Source organism: Gopherus flavomarginatus, chromosome 4, assembly GCF_025201925.1.
Source record: "Gopherus flavomarginatus isolate rGopFla2 chromosome 4, rGopFla2.mat.asm, whole genome shotgun sequence".
Taxonomy (NCBI): Eukaryota; Metazoa; Chordata; order Testudines; family Testudinidae; genus Gopherus; species Gopherus flavomarginatus.
This window is the reverse complement of record NC_066620.1, coordinates 133093641-133121411: the sequence shown is the minus strand read 5'-3', so window position 1 is coordinate 133121411 and position 27771 is coordinate 133093641. Positions and strand designations below refer to the sequence as shown.

General features: G+C 44.1%; 1 protein-coding gene across 1 annotated transcript in view; it reads right to left on the bottom strand.

Annotated features, from left to right (window-relative positions):
• AK9 (adenylate kinase 9) overlaps positions 1-27771 on the bottom strand; it is a 247445-nt gene that overhangs the window by 109550 nt on the left and 110124 nt on the right. The window contains exons 21-24 of the mRNA XM_050951342.1: positions 13699-13797; positions 3177-3269; positions 2429-2635; positions 1313-1437 (exon numbers count right to left, since the gene is read on the bottom strand). Of these exons, the coding sequence (XP_050807299.1) occupies positions 1313-1437; positions 2429-2635; positions 3177-3269; positions 13699-13797 (524 nt within the window). The remainder of the gene's footprint in view (positions 1-1312; positions 1438-2428; positions 2636-3176; positions 3270-13698; positions 13798-27771) is intronic.

The window sequence follows — 27771 nt, the reverse complement described above, 5'->3', positions numbered from 1 at the left end:
GGGGAATTTGCCAATGCAATATCACTGTCTTCCTTTTAAACAAACAAAAAAAGGTAATGGCTGTTGAAAATAGCAATTCCAGTCCTAATAACTACTAGAAAGCATTTCTTTCTCAATTTTATCCTACTTTTTCTACAGCAAGTTACAGTGGATCAGTATATTTGATTTGGGAGAAATGAAGTAACAGCTGCCCAAATTGAGCTTGAGCACTCCTGAATTTTCAGGTGTTCAAATCTGGAAGGCAGGTGTGGGTCAGGGGTTTGTTCCACGCGGGAGCATGGCAACATGTATGCAGTAGCGTGTCTGGTGCTGCACGGAGCCAGACACGCTGGTCTGAGTGGCACGGTAAGGGGGCTGGAGGGTTGGAGAAGAGGTAGCGGGTTTGGGGGGGGGCAGTCAAGGGACAGGGAGTAGGGGGAGTTGGATGGGGCAGAGGTTCAGGGGGCAATCAGGAGCAGGGAGAAAGGGGGGTTAGATGGGTCAGGGGACAGGCAGCGATTGGATAGGCATGGGAGTCCCAGGGGTTTGTCAGGGGACAGATAGGGGGTGGGGTCCTAGGGGGGAAGTTGTCGGGGGTCTCAAGAGGGGGCAGCTGGGGACAAGGAGAAGGGATGCTTAGATAGGGTTTGGGGTCCTGGGGGGCAGTTAGGGGCAGGGGTCCCGGGATGGGGTGATCGGGGACAGGGAGCAGGAGGGATTGGATGGGTTGGGGTTTCTGTGGGGGGCAGTTGGAGGGAGTGGATGGTGGCAGGGTGGAGCTACTCTCCCTCCCCATGGAGTGTCCTATTTTTTGAATGTTAAAATATGGTATCCCTACCCTTCACAGTGCAGCTCTCCATTCACAGCAAGCTACAGCATGAGGTTTCAGCTACCTCCCTCCCTCTCCTGTTGGTAGTGGCCAAGGGAATGCTGGGAAATGTAGTTCTTTCCCTGCTCCAGGGCTGGCTCTCTAGGCAGGGAGCTAACCAAGGAACTACAGCTACCAGAGCCCCCTGTTGGTTCTCAGCTCCCATGCTGGATCCCTGCCGCCCCTGCAAATGGGCTGCCCCAGCAAGTGCTTGCTTTGCTGGTGCCTAGAGCCGCCCCTGCTCTGTTGGAATAACATGACTGACAGTCAGAATACAGGAGTACAATACAATTGCGTAGGCAATTTATGGGTGTACACATTCTGTGGACATTTTTGTGGGGATGATGAATTTGGACCAAAAATATTTAGGCACACAGCTTAATAAATCTGCTTTGTCTGAGGTTAAACACAAACCCATAATAAGTCAAAGTAAAATGATAAACTAACAAAACCAGTATTTCTCACTTCATCATTTTCTTCATGCTCTTCCTCTTCTAATTCTTCATCAGTCTCCCCTTCTGCCTGCAAATCTTCTGCTTCTTCATCTAGATCTTCTGGAGATATTTCCCAGCCATAATATTTAAAAGGTTCTGAAAAAGTTAGCATTTTTTCATTTCAATTATTGTCAAAAAGTGTTCAAATCATGCTTACGTTTTTATTTCTGCCACCTGAAAGTATACAAAACATGCAAGGCCACAAATAAATCAGGCCAGGTATGTTTTTCCTTTTTTTTAAATCCTTGAAGTGTACATAACACATCTCCTACTCAGAGTACACATTGTTTTCTTGACAAAATGAATGTCCTCTTGTTTGTATTGTAAATAAAGATGCAATAGTATTTCTAACAGGAACTTGCAATTACACAGGGATTAGAAGTAAAACTGAAGAGAACTGCATTACTGTTTGTAATAACTATTTTTATGTTTAATTTTGGGAAAATCCCTCAGAACAAGGATCAGTCAAATTTTATCTGACAGAATAAATGAATTTGTAATTGATGTGGGTTAATCAAACACTTGAATCAGATTTATATCAAAGGTTTATTATTATTAATCTAGCACTCAAAAATGTGCTAGACACCTCAGTGCACACAGGGAAGAAATGATCCTGCTACTAAATGTTTACTGCAGATGGATGGACCCTTACATTCATTCAGAGTCCATTCACTTTAATAGAATTTACACACAAGTGGACCCTTATATGAGGTGTGTCACACAGGACATGTGTGCACACACAGGACAGCTGTGCATGTCCTGTTGCAGTATTATAGCATAAATAGCCAAAGCAAAAATGGTGGGCAAGGGATGTAAAAGAAAAATGTTTAAGAAGCTGTTATGTACACATTTTCATGATTTCTTTTATATAAATTATTCACCTCTTCCCATGTGTCTTGGTGCTTAACCTGCTTGCTATCCCCCTTCTAATTCCCAGTTCCTCTATTGAACCACAATAAGCCCTTCCTTCCACTCCACAACACAGATTTAGGACTAAGTAAAACAAAAACAAACCCCCTCTCATTTTCACACTATAACTTCCTCTCTGTGCAGGTCAAATGTGAAACTTATGAACAGCATTACTTACTTTCCATCACCAGGACAATTTGATTAAGCAGTGTTTCTGGAGTTTGCCCAGCAATCTCTAAAACAGCAGTCTGAATTAAAGATGAATCATTGATTCCTGACTCTAGTATTTGCCAGTTGTGCATGAATAGTTTAATCTTCTCTTTAAATGGCTCTATTTCTGGTACATCTGGAAAACCATCCTCTGGAAACTCAGGTAACATGATTTCTGAGCAAACAAAATGATTTTGAGAAGAAAATGCATCTTTAAAGATTTTGCATTTAAAGAGTTATCCTATCATATTTTATAAAATAATTTTAACTTCTCTTAAATCTATGTGGCAGTTTTGACATATTCTGCCTCTTTATGTGATTTACTCTTCTAAGCACAAATTTATTTTATTATTGTTTTAGAAGCACATTTTGCAGTGCCAAGTTCATTACATTGGGTTGCTGTATATTGATACTTCTCAGAATAGACAAGGAGATAGAAAGAGATCCAATTAATTAAATTTGCATGTGGTTCTTTAATTGCATAGCATACATATTTGAGACCATGACATTTTTCATTACATTTCTGCAAAACAAAAAAAATGTACATGTAATTAAAAAGCCTGATGCATTCATCTACAAACAATTTTTGGCAGCTTAAGGAAATTCTCATGCATCAAATAGAATATACCAGTGTTGGAAGGAACATATTATACAAAGGAAAGAAAGCTGGACTATATTTGCTTGAAAGAGAAAACAGGAAAGATTTCAGGTCTAACCTGGTTCAGGTTTAGGTTCCACAACCCCTTTGGTGCGGTCAGGTTGTACTTGAAGTATTGCTTCTGTTTCAAGTGGAGATTTGTCTCTTGATTCTATAAGCACAAATACAATTAATTCAATTACTACTACTAACTTCTATTTCTCCCACACCTTCCAGGTGAGGGTCTTAAAATGATTTACAGACTCCTGTGAGTAGAGGGGTTGAAGAAGTAGATGGCATCTTGAAAGACAACATAAAGATATTTCAAAACCAAAGTCTTCAAAGATCAGAAGTCCAGAGCTGCAGAGAAAACAGTGAATTTGCAAACAAAAATAAAGAAGAACCTTAATATAGGCACCAAGGTGCTGAAGCACAGCATCAGAGAACCAAACGACAGGTTCTGAAGCACTACAAACAGCACTGCTGAAGCAAAGTGCTGAGGAAAAAATCCTAAAGTACCTAACCTAGTAATTCTCAAAAAGATTAGGACTGAAATGCAACTATGACACACAGAAATTAAGGCTCACATTTTTTAAAGTAGCCTTTGATTTGGATGTCTCAGTTTTTGGGTGCCCAATTCTGGATACCTAAGGCCTGATTTTCAGAGATTGTGAGCACACAAACACTCCAGTTAAAATAAGAGGGAACTCTGGGTGCTCAACACCTTTGAAATCACATTTTATTTGTCCAGAGAATTGGAACCTAAATGACACACCCAAGATCACAAACTAAGTCTGTGGCACAGCTGGAATGCAAAATCCATCTCTTCTGATGGTCAAGTCCCAATCATGTGCTTCAACCACTAAACCATGTTTCCTCTAAGAGAAAGAAACTGATCTTACCAATTATTCACTACCATAAATGTATTGGAATCCTGTTAAAATTATTAATATTTATGCAGGGTATCACCACAACACTAATTTAACTATAAATTCCTTATTAAATCCAAAGGCTGAATGGTATTTATACAATTGTTCTAAACATGACTAAAAAGCCTAAATAATAACCAATTTACTATATCCAAATAGTAACAGAACATTTATAAGCATTTGATCAAGATATGTACAAACAGGCTATACCAGGGGTGCCTAGACTACTATTGGTCAGCTCCAACTTGGTCAGGCCAGTTTTAGCAATGAAACCTTTTAAGAGTTTACTTTTTTATACTCTTTAACAAACAAGTAATGTCATTACCAATTCTCAGAACATACCTAAGGCCAGATGAAGGAGTTTCTTATATAGCAGTAGTTTACTGCACCTGGTACTCAGATAACCATGTTTTATTTCTATTACTTTAGCCCAAACCTTAAATAACGCTAGTATTTTGAAGGATCACCACAAATTTAACACAACTTTATGCAAGACCTCTCTTGCATAAAGTACATCTCAGTTATGTCATATCCACAATATAAGCATATTTCCATAAAGAACATTGCGTGCAACGTCACAGTATGTATGTAGAAATTCTACATAGTATTCCCTGCATTTGCTATGGAGAGGTGCAAAAAACAATTCCATCTCAAGTCTTCTTTCTCATGATTTCATTCTTTCTGGTTCCATGCTTGGGGCCTGTTCATGCTAATATCCCAACTCAATTTAAAAACATAGTTTCACCCAAATCTAATGTAGGCTTTTATTCCCACAAATTCATTTAGAGGTGATCTGTTATGTCCTCAACAGTGATTTGGTCATAAATAAATAAATAAGAATTTGCCACAGTAATTACATAAATTATGTATTACTATATAAACACATTCAAAAATACAGAAACAAGCATTAGAGGGCCACTGGCAACTTAAAAGAACAAACACACCATTTTCACCCTTACTTATATTATTAATAATAACTTAGAAATCTCAAAGTGAAATCTTGTAAAACTGGAGAATTACAAATCAAATTTGAAAACAACTTGTTTTCAAATCCTAATATCTATGCAGATGAAGGTAGTTGTTGACACATCTTGGTACTTTTTGTTCACATGAACCAGCGTTGTGACATCACCATAGTGCACATGGCTCTGGGAGCCATGCACACTGTCACCCAATTAATCAATAGGAACAAGAAGTGAGGAAAGTGCCCAGATGCTGGATGAGGACCTACTTCTGCCAAACAGGATACAGAAGGCTTTGCATCAGACCTGAAGATCTCCCTACCTTCCCGGAGTTTCCCAAAGAGCAGCTCTTTTACTCCTAGAGAAGTCCTGCAGGTGGCAGTAGCTCAGGTCTAGCATGCTTCCAATAGGCACTTGGATTATCTGTACGCTCCCAAGTTGATGTTTATGACAGTCTTCAGAACACACACACTTTTGCAGATATAGGCATGTCAAGGGCATGGTGGGAGAACAGCTACAATGGCCAATCGTAACTGTGTGTGTATTTTATCTGTGCAGGTGAAATATAGGCAGAGTGCCTCAGAAATGAGAGAGCATGTATGTATGTCTTGGTCTTGGCAACCATTGATCCAAACTGGTTCGTGGTATATGTGTAAGAGGTCTAATCAGGTGCCTGATAAATCTGCATATGGCTGACAAGCCCACAGATCCATGTGCTGAATTAGAGTCCAAGATTACAGCATGCTGTTTTCTTCTCTTTCTTGCTTTGCTTCGATCTTCTGGATCAAAGCCACTTCATGTTGAGCTTCACCCAGTGCCAGATAGTCTCTCCTAATTGAAGGGGACTCCGTGCGCTCTTCCCAGCTTTCTACACTGATGTTGAACAAATTCATATAATAGTTTTTCCACATGTCATGTCCCCACAATAAAGGGCAACCCCACTTTCTAGAGCTATCCCAAATCTCGCTGTAGAAAATATTTGTGGGTATATGGCTTCCTCCCATTCTCCTGACATCACTGAGCCATCACAATCTCCTCTTTTGATAGTGATTTCTAAGTGTCAGTCCTGCATGCTCCAGTACCTCTGTGTTGGGTATACTGTCTTCTGATTTTATTTTCAGGATCTTATGCAGGCATCTCATGTGGAAGCTGTTCAGTCTCCTGATGCGCCTAGCACACATAGTCCATGCTTCTGAACCATATAGCAGGGATGACAGCACACAGATTTCATAGATTTGTATCTTCACCTTAGTCGATAGTTTGCTGTTATTCCATGTATATTTCTGTATTAGCCCAAAATTCTTAGCTCCTTTTCCGATTCTATTAATCAGTTCAGTCTGAAGGTAAAGATTCCTGCTGACCGTAGAACTCAAGTAGCAAAAGTTGTCAACAATGCCAAGAGATTTACCCTCCAGAGTGATTTTAGGCACTGGTTCTTCCATCCCTTGGTACATGATCACAGTCTTCTTGAAACTAATTGTCAACGCAAAACTCTTGCATGATGCAGAAAATCTATCCAAGAAATTTTACAGGGAAGATTCACTGTCGGGAACCAAGGCTGCATCATTTGCAAACAGGAAATCTCTCAGAACCAGCTCTTTCCCCTTGGTTTTGACTCTAAATCTTATGATGTTGAACAAGCCTCCATCTAGTCTGATTTAAAGATAAATGCCATCACTGCTGTCCTTAAATGCCTGAAGAATGTACGTATGTATGTATGTGACGGGTTGCCGGTTTGCCTTTCTCCTCACCCTTAAATAGGATTTACATAAGGTGGGAATCCTTTGTTGCCCAAACTTAAGCCCCCTCCCCTGGAAGTTGTCCCAGGTAATGTTTAGTATTACGTGACAAGACCACCTGACCTAGTAGTGTCACAGTTACATCTTCGGATGCCTCCCAGGAGGGAGAGAGAGTGTTTCTTCCTGAGGGCTCATCAGATTTGATGGCCTGTCATCTGGTGGGTGCCTTCCCAATACACACCCAGTTGTAATTGTTATATAGTCCATATTTCTAACTTTAGATACAGAAATGATACATGTATATGAATTGAATAATCACATTCAGTAAATTATAACCTTTCCAATGATATCTTACAAGACCCATCTTGAATAAAGTACATCTCAGTTATGTCATATCCAAAACATAAGCATATTTCTATAAAGAATATGGAGTGCAATGTCACAGTATGTATGTAAAAATTCTACATACTATTCCCTGTATTTGCTACAGGAAAGTGCAAAAACCAGCTTCACCCCCCTGGGCACTAGCAGGGATTTAGAGGAACAGGACCCTAGCTGTACCCCAAGCTGGCTGGCCACACACCTTTATCACTGGGCATATTGACAGTCCAACAGCATAGCACCGAAAGATTCATATTCTGGTCTTCGGTGAGTGTAAAGGGAGGTAAGAGACTCCCTGAGTGAGATCATGGCCCTATTAAAGTCGATGCTCTAGCTCAGTCCTCTAGCACATCCACAAACAGGCATGCTGAATATAACCCTTAGTATTAAAATATTTTTACTTCATAATACCCAAAGCAATTGCTCTTCATTTCATTTTAAATGCTTAATGGATGTGAGGAGGAAGAGAATTTTGTGAGATAACAGCATTTTATTTTCTACTTCATTTTCCCTTTCCTCAAAAAAGTCTGATATAGTAGAAACACGGTGGGTGAGGTAACATCTTTTATTTGACCCAAGTTCTGTTGGAGAGGGAGAGACAAACTTTTGAATTTACACTGAACTCTTCTTCAGGTCAGATATTACCTCACCCACTTTGTGTGTCCATGGGACCGACACAGCTACAACAACAGATTATATAGTAGAAGTCATTCTCCTTCCCTCAAAAGTCTAGATGTGTTCAGTTCAGAACTGGATGTCACTCCTTCGCTTAAGGGTTGATGAAGAATGCCACAAGTACTACGGGTAATTTTTTCAGCCATACCAGTCACTTAGGGCCTAAGTCTTACTGAAAGTCAATAGGCTTCTAAATCATATATACGTTTTTGAAAATTTTATCCTCACTCCATATCTGAGGCTGAAAGGAGAGGTTACGTATTTGTACAGTAAGATAAAGGAGGGATTACTTACCTGTAGAGGTACTGTCCCACCACAGTATGTGCATGCACCTGTGCACTCTGTACTGGAGACTGTAAACCAGTGTCAGCAAGTCCATGCCTGTGCAGAGAAGCTTCTTGTAAAGCTTCAGGTAAAACATTGTTACAGTGTTGTCTCTGAGAACAAATAGGCATTTTCCCTGACAGGAGATAGGAAGGCCTGACAGGCTAGGAAGACAACCCTTAGTTCTCTGATGTTTATATGTAAAGAGAGATCCCTTGAGGACCACAAACCCTAAGTTTGGAGGGGACCCAGATGAATACTCTTCCTCCCATCCCAGAGCAGATGAGTTCATCACCAAGGTCAGGAAAGATTGAGGGCAGACAAAAGGAATGCCCATACAAACATTAAGTGAGTCTGTCCACCAGTCTAGAGAAATCAATACTCAAGATGGCACATTGAGGACAGAGTTCAGATGGTGACAGCTCAGCTAATAAGCAGTCTGGTCTGCTGAAATACATATGTGCATCAGGCCCCAAAAGCCCCATACAATTTCAAGCTGTTGTGTTTGGGTGAGCCTTGAGATCTGCAACAAGAGATCAAATTGTCTGGAACCTCAAGTTTGGAAGGAAAGCTCTAGCTTGAGTAGAGTCCAGTATTTCTCCTATAAATCCTAACCTCTGAACTGGACAAAGGGTAGATTTGTCTGAGTTAACATAAGAACGGCCATACTGGGTCAGACCAAAGGTCCATCCAGCCCAGTAGCCTATCTACTGACACTGGCCAATGCCAGGTGCCCCAGAGAGAGTGAACCTAAAAGGCAATGATCAAGTGATCTCCCTTCTGCCATCCATCTCCACCCTCTGACAAACAGAGGTTAGGGACACCATTCCTTACCCATCCTGGCTAATAGCCATTCATGGACTTAACCTCCATGAATTTTTCTAGTTCTCTTTTAAACCCCCTCAGGCAAGGAGTTCCACAGGTTGTATGTGTGCTGTGTGAAGAAGAACTTTCTTTTATTTGTTTTAAACCTGCTGCCCATTAATTTCATTTGGTGGCCCCTAGTTTTTATATTATGGGAACAAGTAAATAACTTTTACTTATTCATTTTCTCCACACCACTCATGATTGTATATACCTCTATCATATCCCCCCTTAGTCTCCTCTTTTCCAAGCTGAAGAGTCTTAGCCTCTTTAATCTCTCCTCATATGGGACCCATTCCAAATCCATAATCATTTTAGTTGCCCTTTTCTGAACTTTTTCCTATGCTAGTATATCTTTTTTGAGATGAGGAAGCCACATCTGTACGCAATATTCAAGAAGTGGGCATACCATGGATTTATAAAAGGGCAAGAAGATATTCTCTGTCTTATTCTCTATCCCTTTTTGAATGATTCCTAACATCCTGGTTGCTTTTTTGAGTGCCGCTGCATACGGTATGGATGTCCTCAGAGAACTATCCAGGATGACTCCAAGATCTCTTTCCTGATTAGCTGTCGCTAAATTAGCCCCCATCATATTGTATGTATAGTTGGGGTTATTTTTTTCAATGTGCATTACTTTACATTTATCCACATTAAATTTCATTTGCCATTTTGTTGCCCAATCACTTAGTTTTGTGAGATCTTTTTGAAGTGCTTCACAATCTGCTCTGGTCTTAACTATCTTGAGCAGTTTAGTATCATCTGCAAACTTTGCCACCTCACTTTTTACCCCTTTCTCCAGATCATTTATGAATAAGTTGAATAGGATTGGTCCTAGGACTGACCCTTGGGGAACACCACTAGTTATCCTTCTCCATTCTGAGAATTTACCATTTATTCCTACCCTTTGTTCCCTGTCTTTTAACCAGTTCTCAATCCATGAAAGGATCTTCCCTCTTATCCCATGACAATTTAATTTACGTGAGGGCCTTCGGTGGGACCTTGTTAAAGGCTTTCTGGAAATCTAAGTACACTGTGTCCACTGGATCCCCCTTGTCCACACATTTGTTTACCCCTTCAAAGAACTCTAATAGATTAGTAAGACATGATTTCCCTTTACAGAAACCATGTTGACTTTTGCCCAACAATTTATGTTCTTCTATGTGTCTGACAATTTTATTCTTTACTATTGTTTCAACTAATTTGCCTGGTACTATCACTAGACTTACCAGTTTGTAATTGCCAGGATCACCTCTAGACCCCTTTTTAAATATTGATATTACATTAGCTATCTTTCAGTCGCTGGGTACAGAAGCCGATTTAAAGGACAGGTTACAAACCATAGTTAATAGTTTCGCAATTTCACATTTAAGTTCTTTCAGAACTCTTGGGTGAATGCCATCTGGTCCCAGTAACTTGTTACTGTTAAGTTTATCAATTAATTCCAAAACATCCTCTAGTGACACTTCAATCTGTGACAATACCTCAGATTTGTCACATACAAAGGATGGCTCAAGTTGGGATATCTCCCTAACATCCTCAGCCGTGAAGACTGAAGCAAAGAATTCATTTAGTTTCTCCACTATGACTTTATCATATATAAGTCTCCTTTTGTATCTCGATTGTCCAGGGGCCCCACTGGTTGTTTAGTAGGCTTCCTGCTTCTGATGTATTTAAAAAACATTTTGTTATTACCTTTTGAGTTTTTGGCTAGCTGTTCTTCAAACTCCTTTTGATCTGTAGACCTAGAGCTTTGAAAGTTGATTGGATGAGATGTATTCTGGAGACTACCTAAGCTCTGGACTGGCCTTTGACCAACCAGGTAAGTGTAGATTTGTATTCCCAGTCTTCTCAGGAAAGCAGCTATCACTGACATATGTTTTGTGAAAACCCAAGGAGCTGCTGACAGGCCAAAAGGCAGCATGGTGAACTGGCAATGAGAGTGCTTCACCATGAACCTGAAATACTTTCTGTGACCTTGATAAATTAGTCACATGAAAGTAGGTGCCTTTTAAATTGAGGGCAGAATATCAGTCTCCAGGATAGAGTAAGGGAGTAATGGAAGCCAGGGTGAGCAGGCAAAACGTTATCTCTTTTAGATATCTGTTGCGTAGTGCACATCTAAAATTGTCCTGAGACTTCCTATGCTTCTGGGATCAGGAAATAGAGGGAATAGAACCCCTTCCCTCTGAGACACTGCAGAGCCTCCTCTGTGGCTCCTACACAAAGGAGAGAGACTGAACCTCCTGGAGGAAAAGCTCCTCATGAAGATGGTCCCTAAAGAGGGATGGAGATGGAGGCACAGAAACAAATTGGAGGGTATATCTCACTTCCATAGTGCTTAATGCCCAACGGTCCAAGGGAATTCCTGACCAAGCACTGAAGAAATGGGAAAGGTGGCTTGTGAATATGGAGAAGATGGAAACTGACATCCTGGAAACTGGCATAGTGTCCTCTAGTGCCCTATCAAAATGCCTGTTTAACACCCTGTGGGTGTCTAGATGGAACTGGCATTGATGCAGAGGCAAAAGAAAGAGGTTGTCTGTGTCTATAACTCTTACTCTTCTTTCTCTGCAAGTCCTGATGAAGAGCAGTGGCAGAGTAATGGTAGGTCTGCTGTGGGCAGAAATATTTTCTGGACAGGGCCAGAACATCCTATCATCGAGGAAGTGGGAATGGTGAAATAGCCCCTTCAAAGACTGCCTGATAGGAGGAGGAAGAGATCAGCACAGGCTGAGGCTGCTCCTCCTCCATTAGCTGTCCAGTGGAGTCCTCCTGAACTGCCTCGTGCTGCTCTGTACTGGGCCTGGTACCAGGCTCAAGAACAGGCAGTGCCTGGTGAGTAGACTACCCATGCCTCTCCAAAAACACAAAAGCAGGGATATCTCATGTACAACCCAGAACTGTAAGGGAAACCTCATGGGTTCAAAAAGATCAGGGGACCAGTGGGCCTCAGTAACCTTCTAGCCACATACTTGATGGTACTCCTGCTGAAGGGTCCCTAGCAGGCTACTAGTGCCTTGGAAAGTAGCGAGACCAGCTCTGAGGCTGGGAAACATAGGAGCCAATCTACAATTCAGAAGAGGATGAATCTCCCACTGCTGACCAAGGGGGAGCTGCTCCTGACAGTGCCAGATGCTGATGCCAAGTTGGAGAAGGACATAGTGCAGGCAACATTGCAGGCTTCCCTTTGGATGGTACTCTCGGGCATGAAGTTTGAGGTAAAGGAGTTTGTGGTACTGAGTGCTAACCTGATGCTGATGGCACCCCTCTGTCTGTTGGTACTGAGAGCATGGTCTCCTGCACCAAAAGGCACAGCTGATTCTCACCGCTGAAAGCGACTACGGCATGGTCGGTACCAAGATGCTCTCAGGATGGTACAATACTGCAGATATGGAAGGTACTTCCTCAGGCCCCAGGCTTGACGGTACTTGCCTCAGTGCCACAGCAAACATTGCTGGCTTCTGCAATGCCAGAGAAGAGGAATGCTAGGGTTTTGACTGCAGTCTAGTCTTACACCTATGCCTAGAGGATTTGGTGCTAGCAAGCTTCCTCTCTTGGTGGTCTGCTTAGAGGTCTTATGCCTCTTCTTAGGCACTGCAGACAGCAATTTGTGCCAGGTCTTGGGCAACACAGGAGGTGCACTCCTAACTGATGCCCAGACACTTGGTGCAGAGTCTGAATGGCCGGATTCTGATGGTGGTCTCAGGGCTGCTTCCAGGAGCAAAATCTTTAGCCTGGCTTCCCTGCCTTTTCTTGATTTATGCTTAAGGTTTTTGCAGATATGACAATGATCCTGAATATGACCTTCCTGTAAACACTACAAGCACTTTGAGTGTGGGTCGTTCATGGCCATTGGCCTAGTTCTAGTGCAAGAGTCACAGGGTTTGAAGTACAATGACCAAAGCATCCCTCAGCACCAAGAAACAGAGTAACCCCAACTAGGCCCAAAAAAGAAACTAGTGCAAGATTCTCTGCTTGCAGATAGGTGACTTAGTCCTGTGGGTTGCAGGGCCTCGGGGAGCCACTGGTTGGAGAGCATCTGCAAAGGGGTTGGATGGATTTGTGGGAGGGAGAGGCAGATGGTCTGAGCAAACTGTCATGACTGAGATGTAGGTGGTCATACCTACTGGTGGGAGTAGGAGTTGGGAAACAAGCCCAGTCAGGTACCAGGAGGTCCAAGTCTGAGACAGATCAGAGGACAGACCAAGAGTCAGGCGTCAGGAGGCAGGCAGGGTCAAGTTACTAAGGAATTGGGGTAGGACACCAGGTTACAGACAGCTGTCGAATACTGAAGTTGAGGACAAATCAGAGTCAGAAGCCAGAGTCACGGGTCTATTGCAAGCAGGGTCTGGAGCAAAGGCAGGCAGGCAGTATGTGCTGTTGCTCAGACAGTTCTCCTTCATGGCTTCCTGTTTTAAGTACTGGTACTGGTCAATCGGTGGGCTGTGAGGGGCCACCACTCAGGTCCTGAGTGGTACACTCTGTAGGAGTCCATCCTAAGCCTGCAGTGGTGATGGGGTGGCATCAGCAGCCCAGAACTCCCAAGGTTCCAGCCCTGCAGTTGCTTACACACATAGAACATATATCATTTTGATAGACAAAACAAAACACCTCATAAAATGGTATATATTCACAGAGGGACATATTAAAGAGAGGAATAAAAAGGAGGCATATATTTTCTTATGCAAGAAAAGAGAAAAGATTATTTATTGAACAATTCTAACCTGATTCAAGTTTAGGTTCAGGTTCTTGAACCTCACTGAAATCAGACTGTTCCTGAGATAGTTGTTTTGTTTCAAGGTGACTCTCTGATTCTACCATTTCTGTGAACACAACATAAAATACCTGTAATTTGCTACTATATATGAATTAGGATATGCTATTCACAGAGAAGCTAGAGAAAACAGATATTTTCTAAGACATTAGAATATATTTACATCAGGAAAACACCAGGAGTGGTTTAAGAGTAAATGGGCTATAAAGGAAAATTTAGGGGGTGAGGGGACTTACGACTCTGGTCAAGCTTACAGGCATAAAGAGTTGACCGAGCCTGTTTTTTATGGAAAGCCCCCAAAGCAGAACAATGGCTGTGTGTGTATAGAGGGCATGAGGGAGCAGAGTGAAAAAGTCCCCAAGTAGCATAATTTGCAATAGTCAGGCTTATGAAATATATAACCGCAACAGTTGTGTTAGAAAGGTTGCTGACCGCAAAAGAATAGACAGTAACAGGAGGGGCCTAGTGGGAGAGACGCTTGTTTTTGCCTTTGGCCTGTACAGATTTTGCAATGTATTCCAAATAAGGTAATTAATATGGAAGTATGCATAATTCGTCTGTGGTTTTAAGCTGTAAAAAGCTTATGTGTTCCTTGAATCGGGGGGGGGGGGGCAGTTATTTTGAGCTGTTACCCCCCTGTGCTTGTAATCAATAAAGGTGCCTCAGGCTGATCTGATCCAAAAATCAATCGTGTGGTCAATTTTCCACAACAAGGCCTAAAATTCAAACACTTGAGTCCACCTCCCAGCAGGTCCGGCGCTTCCATTTAGGCAACCTAGGCGGTCGCCTAAGGCACTAGGATTTGGGGGGTGGCATTTTGCCAGCCTCGGTGGCAATTTGGCGGCGGGGGGGTCCTTCCGTGCTCCGGGTCTTCGGTGGCAATTCTGTGGCAGGTCCTTCACTTGCTCCGGGACCCGCCGCCGAAGTGCCCCAAAGACCAGAAGCCGCGGAAGGACCTCCCCGCAGCAGAATTGCGGCCAACGACCAGGAGCGCGGAAGGACCTCCGCCTAGGGCACCAAAAACCCCGGCGCCGCTCCTGCCTCCTAGACTTACCTTTACACTCAATTTCCCGCTTCTGAGTACTTTCACCTACCAGTTCCCCCAACCTTCCAAGTTGTCCTACCCCCACCCAGTTTTCTTTACCATAGGGGTGTTAGGATAGGATCTCTCCCCAACTCCCCTCACCTAGCTCTGAAGCCTTACAGGGAATGAAAAGTCCCCTTGGAAGACTCTGTCTCATGTTCCTATGCTCTCTGCCTTCTTGAAGATGGTTACTGAACACGGTTACCCAGGGCCGTCCTTAGGATTTATGGGGCCCTAGGCAGTATTATTAAACTGGTGCCCCTATGCCGGATGGCAGCCCAAGCTCACAGCCTGGTGGGGGTGGGGGAGGGGGAGGAGGGACTTGACAGCAAAGGATAATGAGATGCCCAGCCTGCCTCATGGTGGCGGAGAGTCACAGTTCCCCGCAGAGACTTCCATGCACTCTCCCTCATGCAGAATGGACATGAAGAAAGTACCTAATTAAAAGCACTAAAATTTGGGAATAAAAAATGTCAGTCACAGGTTTTTTGATATGCCCTGAAGTTTGTCAGAGATTTATTTGCAAAAACTTCATAGTAAGGGTGAGTCAGCTGTCCTGCTGAATACAACATTACATGTAATGGAATACATGATGCAGCTCTTCTCTGTTTTACATTTTCTTCATCAGTATTTCTAAGTTGAATTTATATTTTAAATGTACTCAAATCTTAAGCCAGCATTCCAGATTACTACATATTTAACTCACTGAAACAAAGACATTCTTTTAAATTAATCAGAGAGATTTAGTGTGTTCATAACAATGTTCATTGCTTTTAGAAAAAGGGAACAGTAATTTACTTTGTGTGATCTCCATAACAAGAGACATGGTTATGAAATTTCACCAACTTTAAAAAAAAATGTTTCCAAAGATTTTAGGTATAACAAGGATTTTGTCTTACTAAGGTACTGATTTTGCTGGAGGGTTCTTTTAAAACTAGTTTGTCGGATAGTCAGAAGTAAAGAAAGGGAATTCTTTGTCCAGCTATCTGGAAGGGAAGGACTGTTGTCCCTTTAAGGGCTCTCTTCAGTGGGGAGTGGGGGGAGAGGTGGTGAAGGATGGACAGAAAGGACAGGAAGACTTGGAAGCACTTTTTTTTTTTACTATAGTAATTAAAATGTGTATTTTAGATAAGGGAGGTCTTTTGAAGGATTTATTTAAAAAACTATGTGTGAAGATCCACACATTTAAGGCTAAAGATGATTGTGCATCTAAAACTCTATGCAAGCATTTTTTAGAAATGTGATTTTATAATCTTCACCAGCTCACTAATGAAATATTTTTAAAACAAATTTTAAACTAAGGTCCTGTAGACTGACATGTTCTGTGTAAATATTACATTAATGCACAACTGTTTTTGTCAGTAAAGTCAGAAACTGACAGTATAAAAATTTATTTGGGCATAAGCTTTCGTGGACATCTGATGAAATGGGTTCTAGTCCACAAAAGCTTATGCCCAAATAATTTGTTAGTCTTTGAGGTGACACAAGGACTCGTCCTTGTTTTTGCTGATACAGACTAACAGGACTACCACTCTGAAACCTGTCAGTATATACCTTGGGCTTGGCAAATGCCTGTTAAATGGCTTCATTACCCCTTGAATGTCTCTTTAACAGTTTCAATGTTGTGCTAATAGGTCTGGCAGGCTGGAGGTTTTTTCACTTTTAACTACTAGATTCCCTCCCAAGGAAGACTCACCAGGCTAGAGCAGCCATCTGTGGGAACCTGCAGGAAGGGTCAAAACAGGGATAGGAAAACAAGAGGGTGGACACTAAGACCCAGTGGTACCCCAAATTTTCAGGTGCCCTACGCAGCTGCCTATGTTGCCTATGCCTAAGGACGGCCCTGCGGTTACCATAGAGACAGGCAGTCCTAGATGGAGACAAGCTTAGTCATGGTCAGAGAGAACACAGACTAGTGAAAGGAAACAGGAGGGGTTTGCAAGGTAACAACTTACCCTCAGAAAGAGAAGGTTACTCACCCCGTGGAGTAACTGTGGTTCTTGAGATGGGTGTCCCTTTGGGTGCTCCACTTCAGGTGCTGATGCATTCCTGCACCTTTGATCAGATAATTTTAGCACCAGTGTCCATCCAGGTTGCACATGCACTGTCCCCGTCTTGCGCTGTTGTTGGCACTTATCTAGTATGCGTGACCCGATTCCCCTCAGTTCTTTCTCTGCAATAGAGTCTGGAAATTTAACTTTGAAGTAGAGGGAAGGATGGTGGGTAGTGGAGCACCTACAGGGACACCCATCTCAAAGAATCACAGTTACTGCACAGGGTGAGTAACCTTCTCTTCTTCTTCAAGGAGCATCCCTGTGGGTGCTTCACTTCAGATGACTGTCGAGCAGTGCTCCACATTGGATGCAAGAGGCTTCAGAGTTGCCTGTGTAAATGATAACACTGTAAGACTTAGCACTGCATGCAATCTTGAACTCTGGTCAATTCCATATGTTTTGTAAATGTATGTGAAGAAGCCCAAGTGACTACTCTACATATGTCCATGATTGATACATAGTTTAGAAAGGCTACTGAAGTCGAAAGGGATCTGGTAGAGTGGGTTCTGATCTCCAATGGGGGTTGCAAGTTCCTTTGTTGATAACAGAGATGGATGCACTTGGAGACTCATTTAGATAGGCTCTGTGTAGAGATAGTGGAGCCTGTAGAACATTCCATAGTGGAAATGAAAAAGCCTCAGAGATTTTCTGAAAGGCTTACTTCTGTTGAAGTAGCACGCTAGTGCATGCCTGACATCTAGGGTATGTAATACTGAGTCCTGCATGTTCCCATGAGGTTTAGGAAAGAATGAGGGAAGATAGATTGGTTGATTCATGTGAAAGGAGGAAGATACTTTAAGTATACATTTTGTGTGGGGTCTTAGTGTGACCTTGTCCTTGAAAAAGATGTGTAAGGTCGGTGTGCCATGAGGGCCCCTAACTCACTCACTCAGTGAGCTGATGTGATAGCCACTAAGAATGTCAACTTCATCAACAGATGCCTCAGAGATCATGTTGCTAAGGGTTCGAATGGTGGTCTAGTGAGGCAGCATAAATCTAAGTTCAAATCCCAAGGTGGAGTAGGTATGTCCACATCAGGGTAAACATTGTTGATACCCATAAGGAAACATTTGGTGATCGGATGGATGAATATCAATGTCCCATTGATCTTGTGGTGAAAAGCAGTAATACTGTCTCACATGACCTTCACATAAACAAACTAGCGAAATGCAACCTCGATGGAGCTACTATAAGGTGGGTGCAAAACTGGTTGGAAAACCATTCCCAGAGAGTAGTTATCAGTGGTTCACAGTCATGCTGGAAAGGACAGTTACTTGTTCCGTAACTGGCATTCTTCGAGATATGTTGCTCAGCTGTATTCCAAAGTAGGTGTGCGTGCTTGCCACATGCACTGGTGTCAGATGTTTTTCCCTTAGCAGTACCTGTATGGGGGGAGCACCACTGTGACCCCTGCAGTGGCGCCTCTATATTGCTTTATAAAGGGAGCTGCACACTCCTCCCACCCTTGGTTCCTTCTTGCCGGACAACTCTGACAGAGGGGAAGGAGGGTGGGATGTGGAATACACCTGAGCAACAAATCTTGAAGAATGCCAGTTATAGAACAGGTAACTGTCCTTTCTTCTTTGAGTGATTGCTCATGTGTATTCCACAGTAGGTGACTCCAAGCTATATCTGATGGAGGTGGGTAGGAGTTTAGGGGTTTCTGGGATGCAGTACCGCCCTACCGAACCTGGTGTCATCCCTAGCCTGGGAGATGATCGCATAATGGAAAGAAAATGTGTGGACAGAGAACCGCATGGCAGCCCTACAAACGGCCTGGATAGGGACGTGGGCTACATAAGCAGCTGATGAGGCTTGAGCCCTCGTTGAGTGTGCCCTGACAATAGGTGGCAGGAGAACCCCTGCCAGATCATAACCCGTGCATATGCATGAGGTGATCCAGTGAGAAAGTCACTGGGTAGAAATTGGTTGCCCCTTCATACGCTCGGCCAAGGCAACAAACAGTTGTGCGGATTTCCGGAACGGCTTGGTCTGGTCTAGATAGAAGGTCAGTACTCTACGCACATTGAGCTTGTGAAGACGGCATTCTTCATTGGAGGAATGGGGCTTGGGACAGAATACAGGAAGGAAAATGTCCTGTTCCATATGGAAGGTGGAGACCACCTTCAGGAGGAATGCAGAATGTGGGCAAAGCTGGACCTTATCCTTATGGAAGACTGTATATGGGAGATCCGAGGTCAAGGCCCTGAGCTCTGAGACACGTCAGGCCAATGTGATTGCTACCAGTAACGCTACCTTCCAAGAATGGTGAGATCAGGAATACATGGCCAAGAGTCTGAAGTAAGGTCCCGTAAGATGGGACAACACTACGTTTAGGTCCCATTGCAGAACGGGGGGCCTAGCATATGGGAATGATGGGCCCAGACCTCTCAGAAAGCGGAAGGTCATAGCATGGGAAAAGACTGACTGGCCCTGCGCCAGCTGGTGGAAGGCTGATATGGCTGCCAAATGTACCCTGACAGAGGCAGGAGCCAGCCCTTGGATCCTAAGGGACAGGAGGTATTTGAGGACGACCTGGAGCGGTGTGGGTGATGGGGAGATTCCCCGCACCCCCGCTCACCTAGAGAACCTGGACCACTTAGCCAGGTACGTCCTTCATGTAGACAGCTTCCTGCTCTCCAGCAGGACCCGTCTGACTTCCTCTGAACATCTCCCCTCCTCCACGTCTAGCCACTGAGCAACCATGTTGTCAGGTAGAGCGCTGCTAGTTGGGATGGAGGAAGTGGCCCCCATCCTGGGAGAGGAGGTCCAGGCGAAGTGGTAACCTCCACTGGGGGGCCACTAGTAGGTGCAGGAGGGTCCTGTACCAGTGTTGGCGGGCCCAGTCTGGGACTATGAGGATGACATGTGTCCTGTCTGCTTTTACTTTTTGCAGGATCTTGCCAATAAGGGGAAAGGGCGGGAAGGTGTAGAAGAGATGGCCCGACCACTGCAGGAGGAAGGTGTCCGAGATTGCCCCCTTCTCTATTCTCCCCCAGAGCAGAACCGGGGACAATGCCGGTTCTGACAGGTTGTGAAGAGGTCAATATGGGGAACTCCCCAGTCTTGGAAGAGCTGGAGATCGACCTCCGAGTGGAGTGACCACTTGTACTGGTGGGAGAAAATCCTGCTGAGGTGATCAGCTCGCACATTGCAGACGCTGGGAAGGTGAAAAGCCTGAAGGGAGATATCTTGGGCTATACAGAACTCCCATAGGCTCAGGGCTTCCAGGCCGAGGAACAAGTCCCACCTTGCCTGTTGATATAGTACATCACGGCAGTGTTGTCCATGAAGACTCTAACCACCTTCCTGCAAAGGTGTGTGCTAAAAACTATGGACGCCAAGTGTATCGTCCTGAGCTCTCTGACATTTATGTGGAGGGACAAATCTGAGACCAACCATCTTCCCTGGGTTTGCATGTTCCCTTTGTGGGCTCCCCAGCCCAAGTCCAATGCATTGGACACCAGGTCTAATGATAGGGACACTTCCCGGAAGGGGACCCCTCGCAGCATGTTGTTCGGGTGTGACCACCATTGTGGGGAGGCAACTACTGGGGACAGTACCGTGAGGACTTTGTCTAACCCATCCCGGGCCAGGGAGAACTAGGAGGCTAGCCAGATCTGGAGGGGCCTCACTCGAAGCCTGGCATGGCAAACCATGTATGTGCATGCCGCCATGTGCCCCAGGATCTGAAGGCAAGCTCTTGCTGTTGTCACTGGGAAAGCCGCGATCGAGGCGATGAGACCTTTGAGGGTCTTGAACCTGCTCAGAGAGAGAGAGGCTGTGGCCCCTATGAATTCTATGCACTGCACTGGAACTAACGTTGATTTGTTTTCGTTTACTACTAGGCCGAGATCTGCACATGTGGACAGGAGCAGTTCCACATGGGCCTGTACCTGGGACCAAGAGTTGCCCTTGAGAAGCCAGGTATGGGAAGATCTGCACACCTTCCCATCGGAGGTAGGCCACTACCACCGCCATACATTTGGCAAACACCTTCAGCACTGTGGACAGGCCAAACGGGAGGACCGTAAACTAGTAGTGGTCCAACCCTACCAGGAATCGGAGGAAACATCTGTGCTCCTTGAATATATGGACGTGGAAGAACGCGTCCTGGAGGCCCAGGGCCGCATACTAATCCCCTGGGTCCAGAGTGGGAATAATAGAGGCTAGGGACACCATGTGGAACTTGGAGCAGCCCAGAAACCTGTTGAGGGCCTGCAGGTCCAGGATGGGCCTGAGACTGCCCTTCACCTTGGGGATCAGGAAATATCTGGAGTAGAAGCCTCTGCGCTGGAGTTCTACTGGTACTCTTTCGACTGACCCCAGGTGCATCAGACGTGCCACCTCCTGCCCTAGGAGGTGGGACTGCGCTGAGTCCCCTGGGACCAGCCGGGATGGAGGGTGGGGGTGAACTGAAATGCAATGTGTAGCCCAGTGGTGTAGCAAGGTTTTAACATCAGGGGGAGCGAACACATAAAAAGATGCGCCACCTGACATATCAAATTACTAATTACATACTTTTAAATTTGTTATACATATTTATTTGTACTTAAAATAAAAACACAAGAATGATCCAGCCACGGAAGGGTTTGCACAGCCGGCATTTCACAGGAGAACTTTAGATTATACTTAGATATACTTTAGATTCTAGAAAGTAAATGACAGAATACAGTAGTTTATAATTGTCACAGGTTTAAAAAAAATACTGGCCATTTTTTCCAGTTACTAATTTTATTTTAAAATCAATGAAATGCATTAAAATTTATTTTAAAATCAATGAAATGCATCAAAATTTATTTTAAAATCAATGAAATGCATCTCGAGGTCCCTTCCAGTCCTAGAGTCTATGAGTCTATAAGATCATAATACCAAAACCACCAAAAACGCATGACAAATACAAGTTTTATGAGAATTGGTGAGCAAAGATCTCATAGCTCTTTAGGGTTGGATAAGGCAGTAATTTCCCTTAAAGTAGCTTTATTCATGCTGGGGGAGGAGAGGTTAAACAAAAGGTTGAATAAAATCTCTACGACACAGGTTGGCAATCTAACATTTTTGTAACACTGAGTACTGAAAATTAGGGTTTTTAACCAATTTAAGCTGTACACACACACCAACAACAAAAAACAAACAAAATTCTTCCTACTTTCCTATCACCAGTTCTGTTACCACAGGAATGAAATCTAGACATCCTATAAAATAACTAGTTCCACATTGTTCTTCAGACCTCAGATCAGAGAAATGCAGCTTTGCATTTGAGATACTGTATGACTGTAGTACATTTTGCACTGCCTGTGTCTACACTGACATCAGGAGAGGAGAAGAGGACAAGACTGTCCCTAGTATATATGATTAACAAAAAAAAAAAAAGGTGAGACACACCCACCCACTATCAATGCAACAAGAAGGGAGAACAGTAGCTGGGGCCAAGAAAGAAGATGCAATGAAACCCTCCTGTATCCACAACTGATATCTGAAAAGCATCAGTCACTCTGCAGATCAAAGAAAGAAAGAGCAGCCAGTATTGACAGATAGGATCCTTATGACCTATATAGGAGAAGAGTATCAGATGGGTAGCCATGTCAGTCTGGATCTGTAAAAGCAGCAAAGAGTCCTGTGGCACCTTATAGACTAACAGACATTTTCGAGCATGAGCTTTCGTGGGTGAATACCCACTTGCGTCCGACGAAGTGGGTATTCACCCACGAAAGCTCATGCTCCAAAATGTCTGTTAGTCTATGAGGTGCCATAGGACTCTTTGCTGCCTATATAGGAGAAGTGAACTTTCAAAGTAAACTGTAGCAGTTTCCCAACAGAGTTTTCATATGGATTTATTTATTAAGCAAAAATGAAGATTAGGAGTTTGATTTAAATTATGTAAATTTTCAGTTTTAGTTAACTATTGCAGCTACTTTTATTTTACTCCTGCCTTCATAAAAAGCTACAGAGTTATAACAGATAATTACAAAGACTAAAGTACTTGCTTTAATATAATTAGGACCGGGCCACTCAAGATGAAAATTACACCATGGTAGTGTCCTACAACCACGTATTTGAGGACAATACCTTTATCAATGGAATCCTCAACCAAAATGTGAGGAAGGAGAAGAGTACACCCTCTAACTTTTGACGATAATTCAAGGTCAGCCAGCCACCAAGAAGACCAGCACCATTTATATTCTGGTTTTGGATAAAACACCTGATCTTGCCTACATCACAGAAACCTTCCTCCCTCCAAGCCTACATCCCACTACATCCTTTAGCAATAACCATTAAACAAGTTCTGAACCAGTAGTCTTTCTTCCCAATTTAGTTTTAACAAAAAGAGCTGCAATATAAGTAGCTTTGGTAGATGACAGTGCAACTACTATGTATCGGTGCGGGAAAAGTGTGCTAGTAATGTCCTGGATATACTGGTCTGTTAAGTAGCTTTTAATATGCTAATGCAAACACTGTAATAGAGTATTAATGTCCCAATGTACTGTAGCTTATTTTAACTTATCGTAATACTAGAAGTGGTGCATGTGAAAAGTGTCTTAAAAGCTATGGCACATATGCCAAAGGTAGCACGCAAGCTGATTTTCACTGGCACTTACACTGCCCGGGTCCTGGCCACTGGTCCGGGGGGCTCTGCATTTTAATTTAATTTTAAATGAAGCTTCTTAAACATTTTAAAAATCTTATTTACTTTACATACAACAATAGTTTAGTTATATATTATAGACTTATAGAAAGAGACCTTCTAAAAACGTTAAAATGTATTACTGGCACGCAAAACCTTAAATCAGAGTGAATAAATGAAGACTCACCACTTCTGAAAGGCTGCCGACCCCTGATCTAGGTATAAGTAACATCTCTCACACCAAACAGGAACTTTTCCACAGTTCATTGCAATTTGGAAATTTGATTATTATACCTTGTCTTACAAACACCAAACACCATTACATATGCACAAGGTCAATAATTCCCCTCCCCATATATACAGAGGGTAGACGAAAGGAAGTACCCTAAATCATGAGGATATGTTTACACTGGAAAAAGATGTAATTTCCGGCTCGTGTAGACATACCAGTGCTAGCGCTGATCAAGCTAGTGTGCTAAAAATAGAAACGGAGCCACAGTAGTGCAAGAGGCTAGCCATCCTGAGCTGGAGGATTCTGAAGGGCTTGGGGTCTAGCAGAATTATGACATCAGAGAGCAAGAGCCACAGCCTTTTGGATAGGAAGGGATTGGTGCAGAACCCAAGGATTTGCCAGACACTCAAGGTGGAAGAGGTCTGTGCAAGGCCCTGACATGCCCTCCCTCATCAGCAGGCAGAAGTCACACCCCGCCGCCCGCCCAACTCTCTGCTCCTCCAAGGAGATCTCCAGTAGGAACAGGGGAGAGCAGACTGTTTCTAAAGGTAACAAATGTAGCCAAAAAATAAATGCCCAAAAGGCTTTTTTAAACATCTTGAGGCAGCAGGAAGGGCCTAGCCCTTCCCTTCCCTCACCTTTCCGCCCCAGCACTGTGTGTTGTGGGAGGGGGAGGCAGCTTAAAAACATTTTAAAAAACATCTTCAAAACTAAATCAACCTATCAAGAAGTCCAGGCTGCAGACAGCACCCAGTACAGTGCAACTCACTGATGCCCTCAGTGGGGCATCTCTGCAGCAGTCAGAGAGCTGAGACTGGAAAAAGCAAGATGCAGAATGACAGAGTACCCAGGACACAGGCTCTGGGGATGGCACCAGTTCCCCACTGGGAGGGGAAGGAGGGGTTAAGAACAGAAACAAGGTCTGGAGAGCAGCATCTTTCCCGAACTCTCCTAGTCCCCTGCAAAGCTGGGCTTCCATGGCCTAAGGGAGGAAGGGCTCCATCAGGGGAATTCCTTCCGCTACATAAACTCAGCAGTCTCTGCTGGGCCCCAGGCTGGGAGGGACAGGGAAGGGTGCTGCTAAGGGGTGGCACTGTCATGGCAGTGACAAAGGGGGGCCCTCAGCCCTTTTCCTGCCCCGCAGGATCACACAGCCTTGTAAAAGCAAGAAGGTAAATAAAAAAGGTGCTACATAAAAGCTGTGGCCCAAGGTTCCAGCCCATGTGGCCAGCACACAATGAGCAGAGCCCAGCTGGTGCTATAAGCCAGGGGTTCTCAAACTGGGGGTCAGGACCCCTCAGGGGGTCATGAGGTTACTACATGGGGGGTCATGATCTGTTAGCCTCCACTCTAAACCCCACTTTGCATACAGCATTTATAATGGTGTTAAATATATTTTTTAAAAAGTGTTTTTAATTTATAAGGGAAGTCACACTCAAAGGTTTGCTATGTGAAAGAGGTCACCAGTACAAAAGTTTGAGAACCACTGCTATAGGCTAAGGGCTGACTCAGTAGATCTAGGGTTCATCTTGGTGGACAGAGCTCACCCATGTCTCTGCTTGCGGGCCACACAGCCCCACTCCTGCTACCAGTCCTTGGAGTTCAGCCACGAAGGCAACTGCCAGTGGGTGTGGTCGCAGGGCTGGGACTGTCCCCATGACCAATCCTCTCCAAGCAGGGGCAGCTCCAGGCACCAGCACCCCAAGCGCGTGCTTGGGGTGGCAAGCCACAGGGGGCGCGCTGCTGATCACCACAAGGGCGGCAGGCAGGCTGCCTTCGGCGGCATGCCTGTGGAGGGTCCGCTGGTCCCGTGGCTTCGGCGGACTTCCCGCAGACTGCCACCGAATCCGCGGGACCGGGGACCTCCCACAGGCAAGTCGCTGAAGGCAGCCTGCCTGCTGTGCTTGGGGTGGCAAAATACCTAGAGCCACCCCTGCCTCCCAGCAGTTCCATATACAGGATCAGTTCCCCAGCAATACAGCAGAGCATGCTCTCCCACACAGGTATACAGATCAGGCTCTCCCACAGCTGCATTGTCAATTATCTGACCCCTTGCATTCCTTGACCCCCCCCCCCGGGACCCTTGCCCCATCTACCTCCTTCCCTGTCCCCTGACTGCCCCCCGCTACCTCATTCAACCCCTCTTCTCATTCCTGATGGCCCCCTGGAACCTCTGCCCTATCCAACCACCCCTTCTCCCTGTCCCCTGACCACCCCTGGAAACTCCGACTGTCCTTGGAACCCCTGACCGTAACTGCCCCCTGCCACTCTATCCAACCCCCTTCCTTCCTGACTGCTCCCCCAGGACCCCTGCCCCCATTCAACCCCCTGGTCCCTGAGCAGAGTCAGCCATGGAGGCAGCATTATTTTTTTCCACAGTGAATATAAACAAGTCAAAATACCAAACAACTATCTGATGAACACTTTGCTGCAATCCTGAAGGTTTCAATTGCTCAGTTGCTGAGGCCAAACATCAACAAACTGACAGAACTGAAGCATTGCCAGCTGTCTGGCAAACACTAAAAACTCTCTGGCAAGCAAAAAATTGTATAAAGTTGTATGACAGTTTTATTATTTCTAAGAAATTCAAAATAAAAATACAATATAAATGTTTTCTTTTCTGAACACCATCTTCAGTGACATTATTGGCCTGCTGGGAGGATTTGAGGACTGGCACTGGCTCTAAAGTAAATTGAGTTTGAGACCCCTGGTACAGAGTAAGAATAAGACTCATTTGTTTGTACAGAGAAAAGAGACACCTATATCATGCTGAATTTGCTCAAACTGTATGGAACCCTTGTGTTATAAGAATTGGGACACATGGAATGGCCATGTGCCAAGCTCTCTCAGGAGGACTGACTTTAGAAGATCAGAAGATGTGTAACAAACATTCCATGTTTTAAGAGGGAACCAGTGTCCAATGCAGTGATCTGCTGCGAGGTACCAGTGGGCTGTTCCATAAGCCTAGAAGGCACTCTCTCTATGAATTGACAGTCCAGTCAAACTGCCACGGAAGCATTGAAGAGCCACTCAAAGAAGCACCAAAGTTCTATGTGCCAGTCATACTATACTATGCAGTAAGGTAAGAAGATGTCTTCTGCAACTCTTAATACTGTATACTGGGAGACTGAGGTCTCTATGCACCAAGAGAGAGTCTTGTCTTGTACCAAGAATGTGCCTCACTCTCCATGCACTAAAGAGGTCCTGATCCCTTCACGGAGAAGTCTGATTAAGCTGACAAGCTACTGAGCATGGAAGGTGCACCAAGCTGCCCAAACTCCATTGACCTCTAAGCACCAGAAAAGTCTCCAAAGCTCCATGCATCAGAAGTGCTATTTTGAGGAAGTAGTGAGACCTGCATGCAAAGAGCTCATTATTTAACAGACTGAACTGATGAACTCTGACAAGAGAATATCAAACTCCAAAGAGAAAATAAAGTCAGGGAAGTTCCATTTGTCATAGGCATTAAATGCCAAACTCAAGAGACAGGCTTCACCAATAGATTACTGATTTTGGTGTTGTATAAGTAAGACAGACAGATAGACAAAAAAATAAAACAGATTAAAAAGAAGTGAGTCCAAGAGGCATCAGCTTCCTCAGAATCACTTGGAATGTGCCAAGTTCTATTAGAGATGCTGATGGCCACTGAAGTGGAGTGATGTTATGCTTCATTAAGATACAGACAGCTAGGTATTCATAGCAACCTCCCTCAACATTTAATTTACAGAATGAAAGGAGAAGACTAAAATAATTTTAACTCAACCACTGAGACTTATTGTAGGGCACCTAACTGAGGATGTTTTTCATAACCCTTCACATTCCTAAGTCTAGTGGCAGAGCTGCTGCCCATTGCCAAAATACTGTGGGTACAGATATTCGTAAGGTAATATATGTATGTAATCCATATTTCTGGCATAGGAAGAAGGGCTGAAAGGTGCATTGAGGAGCAGAAAACACTGCTTTGAGACTGGGCAAAGCTGTTCTCTGCAGCTCACACCCTTTTCTAGGCTGCTCTGAAGCCTTCAAAA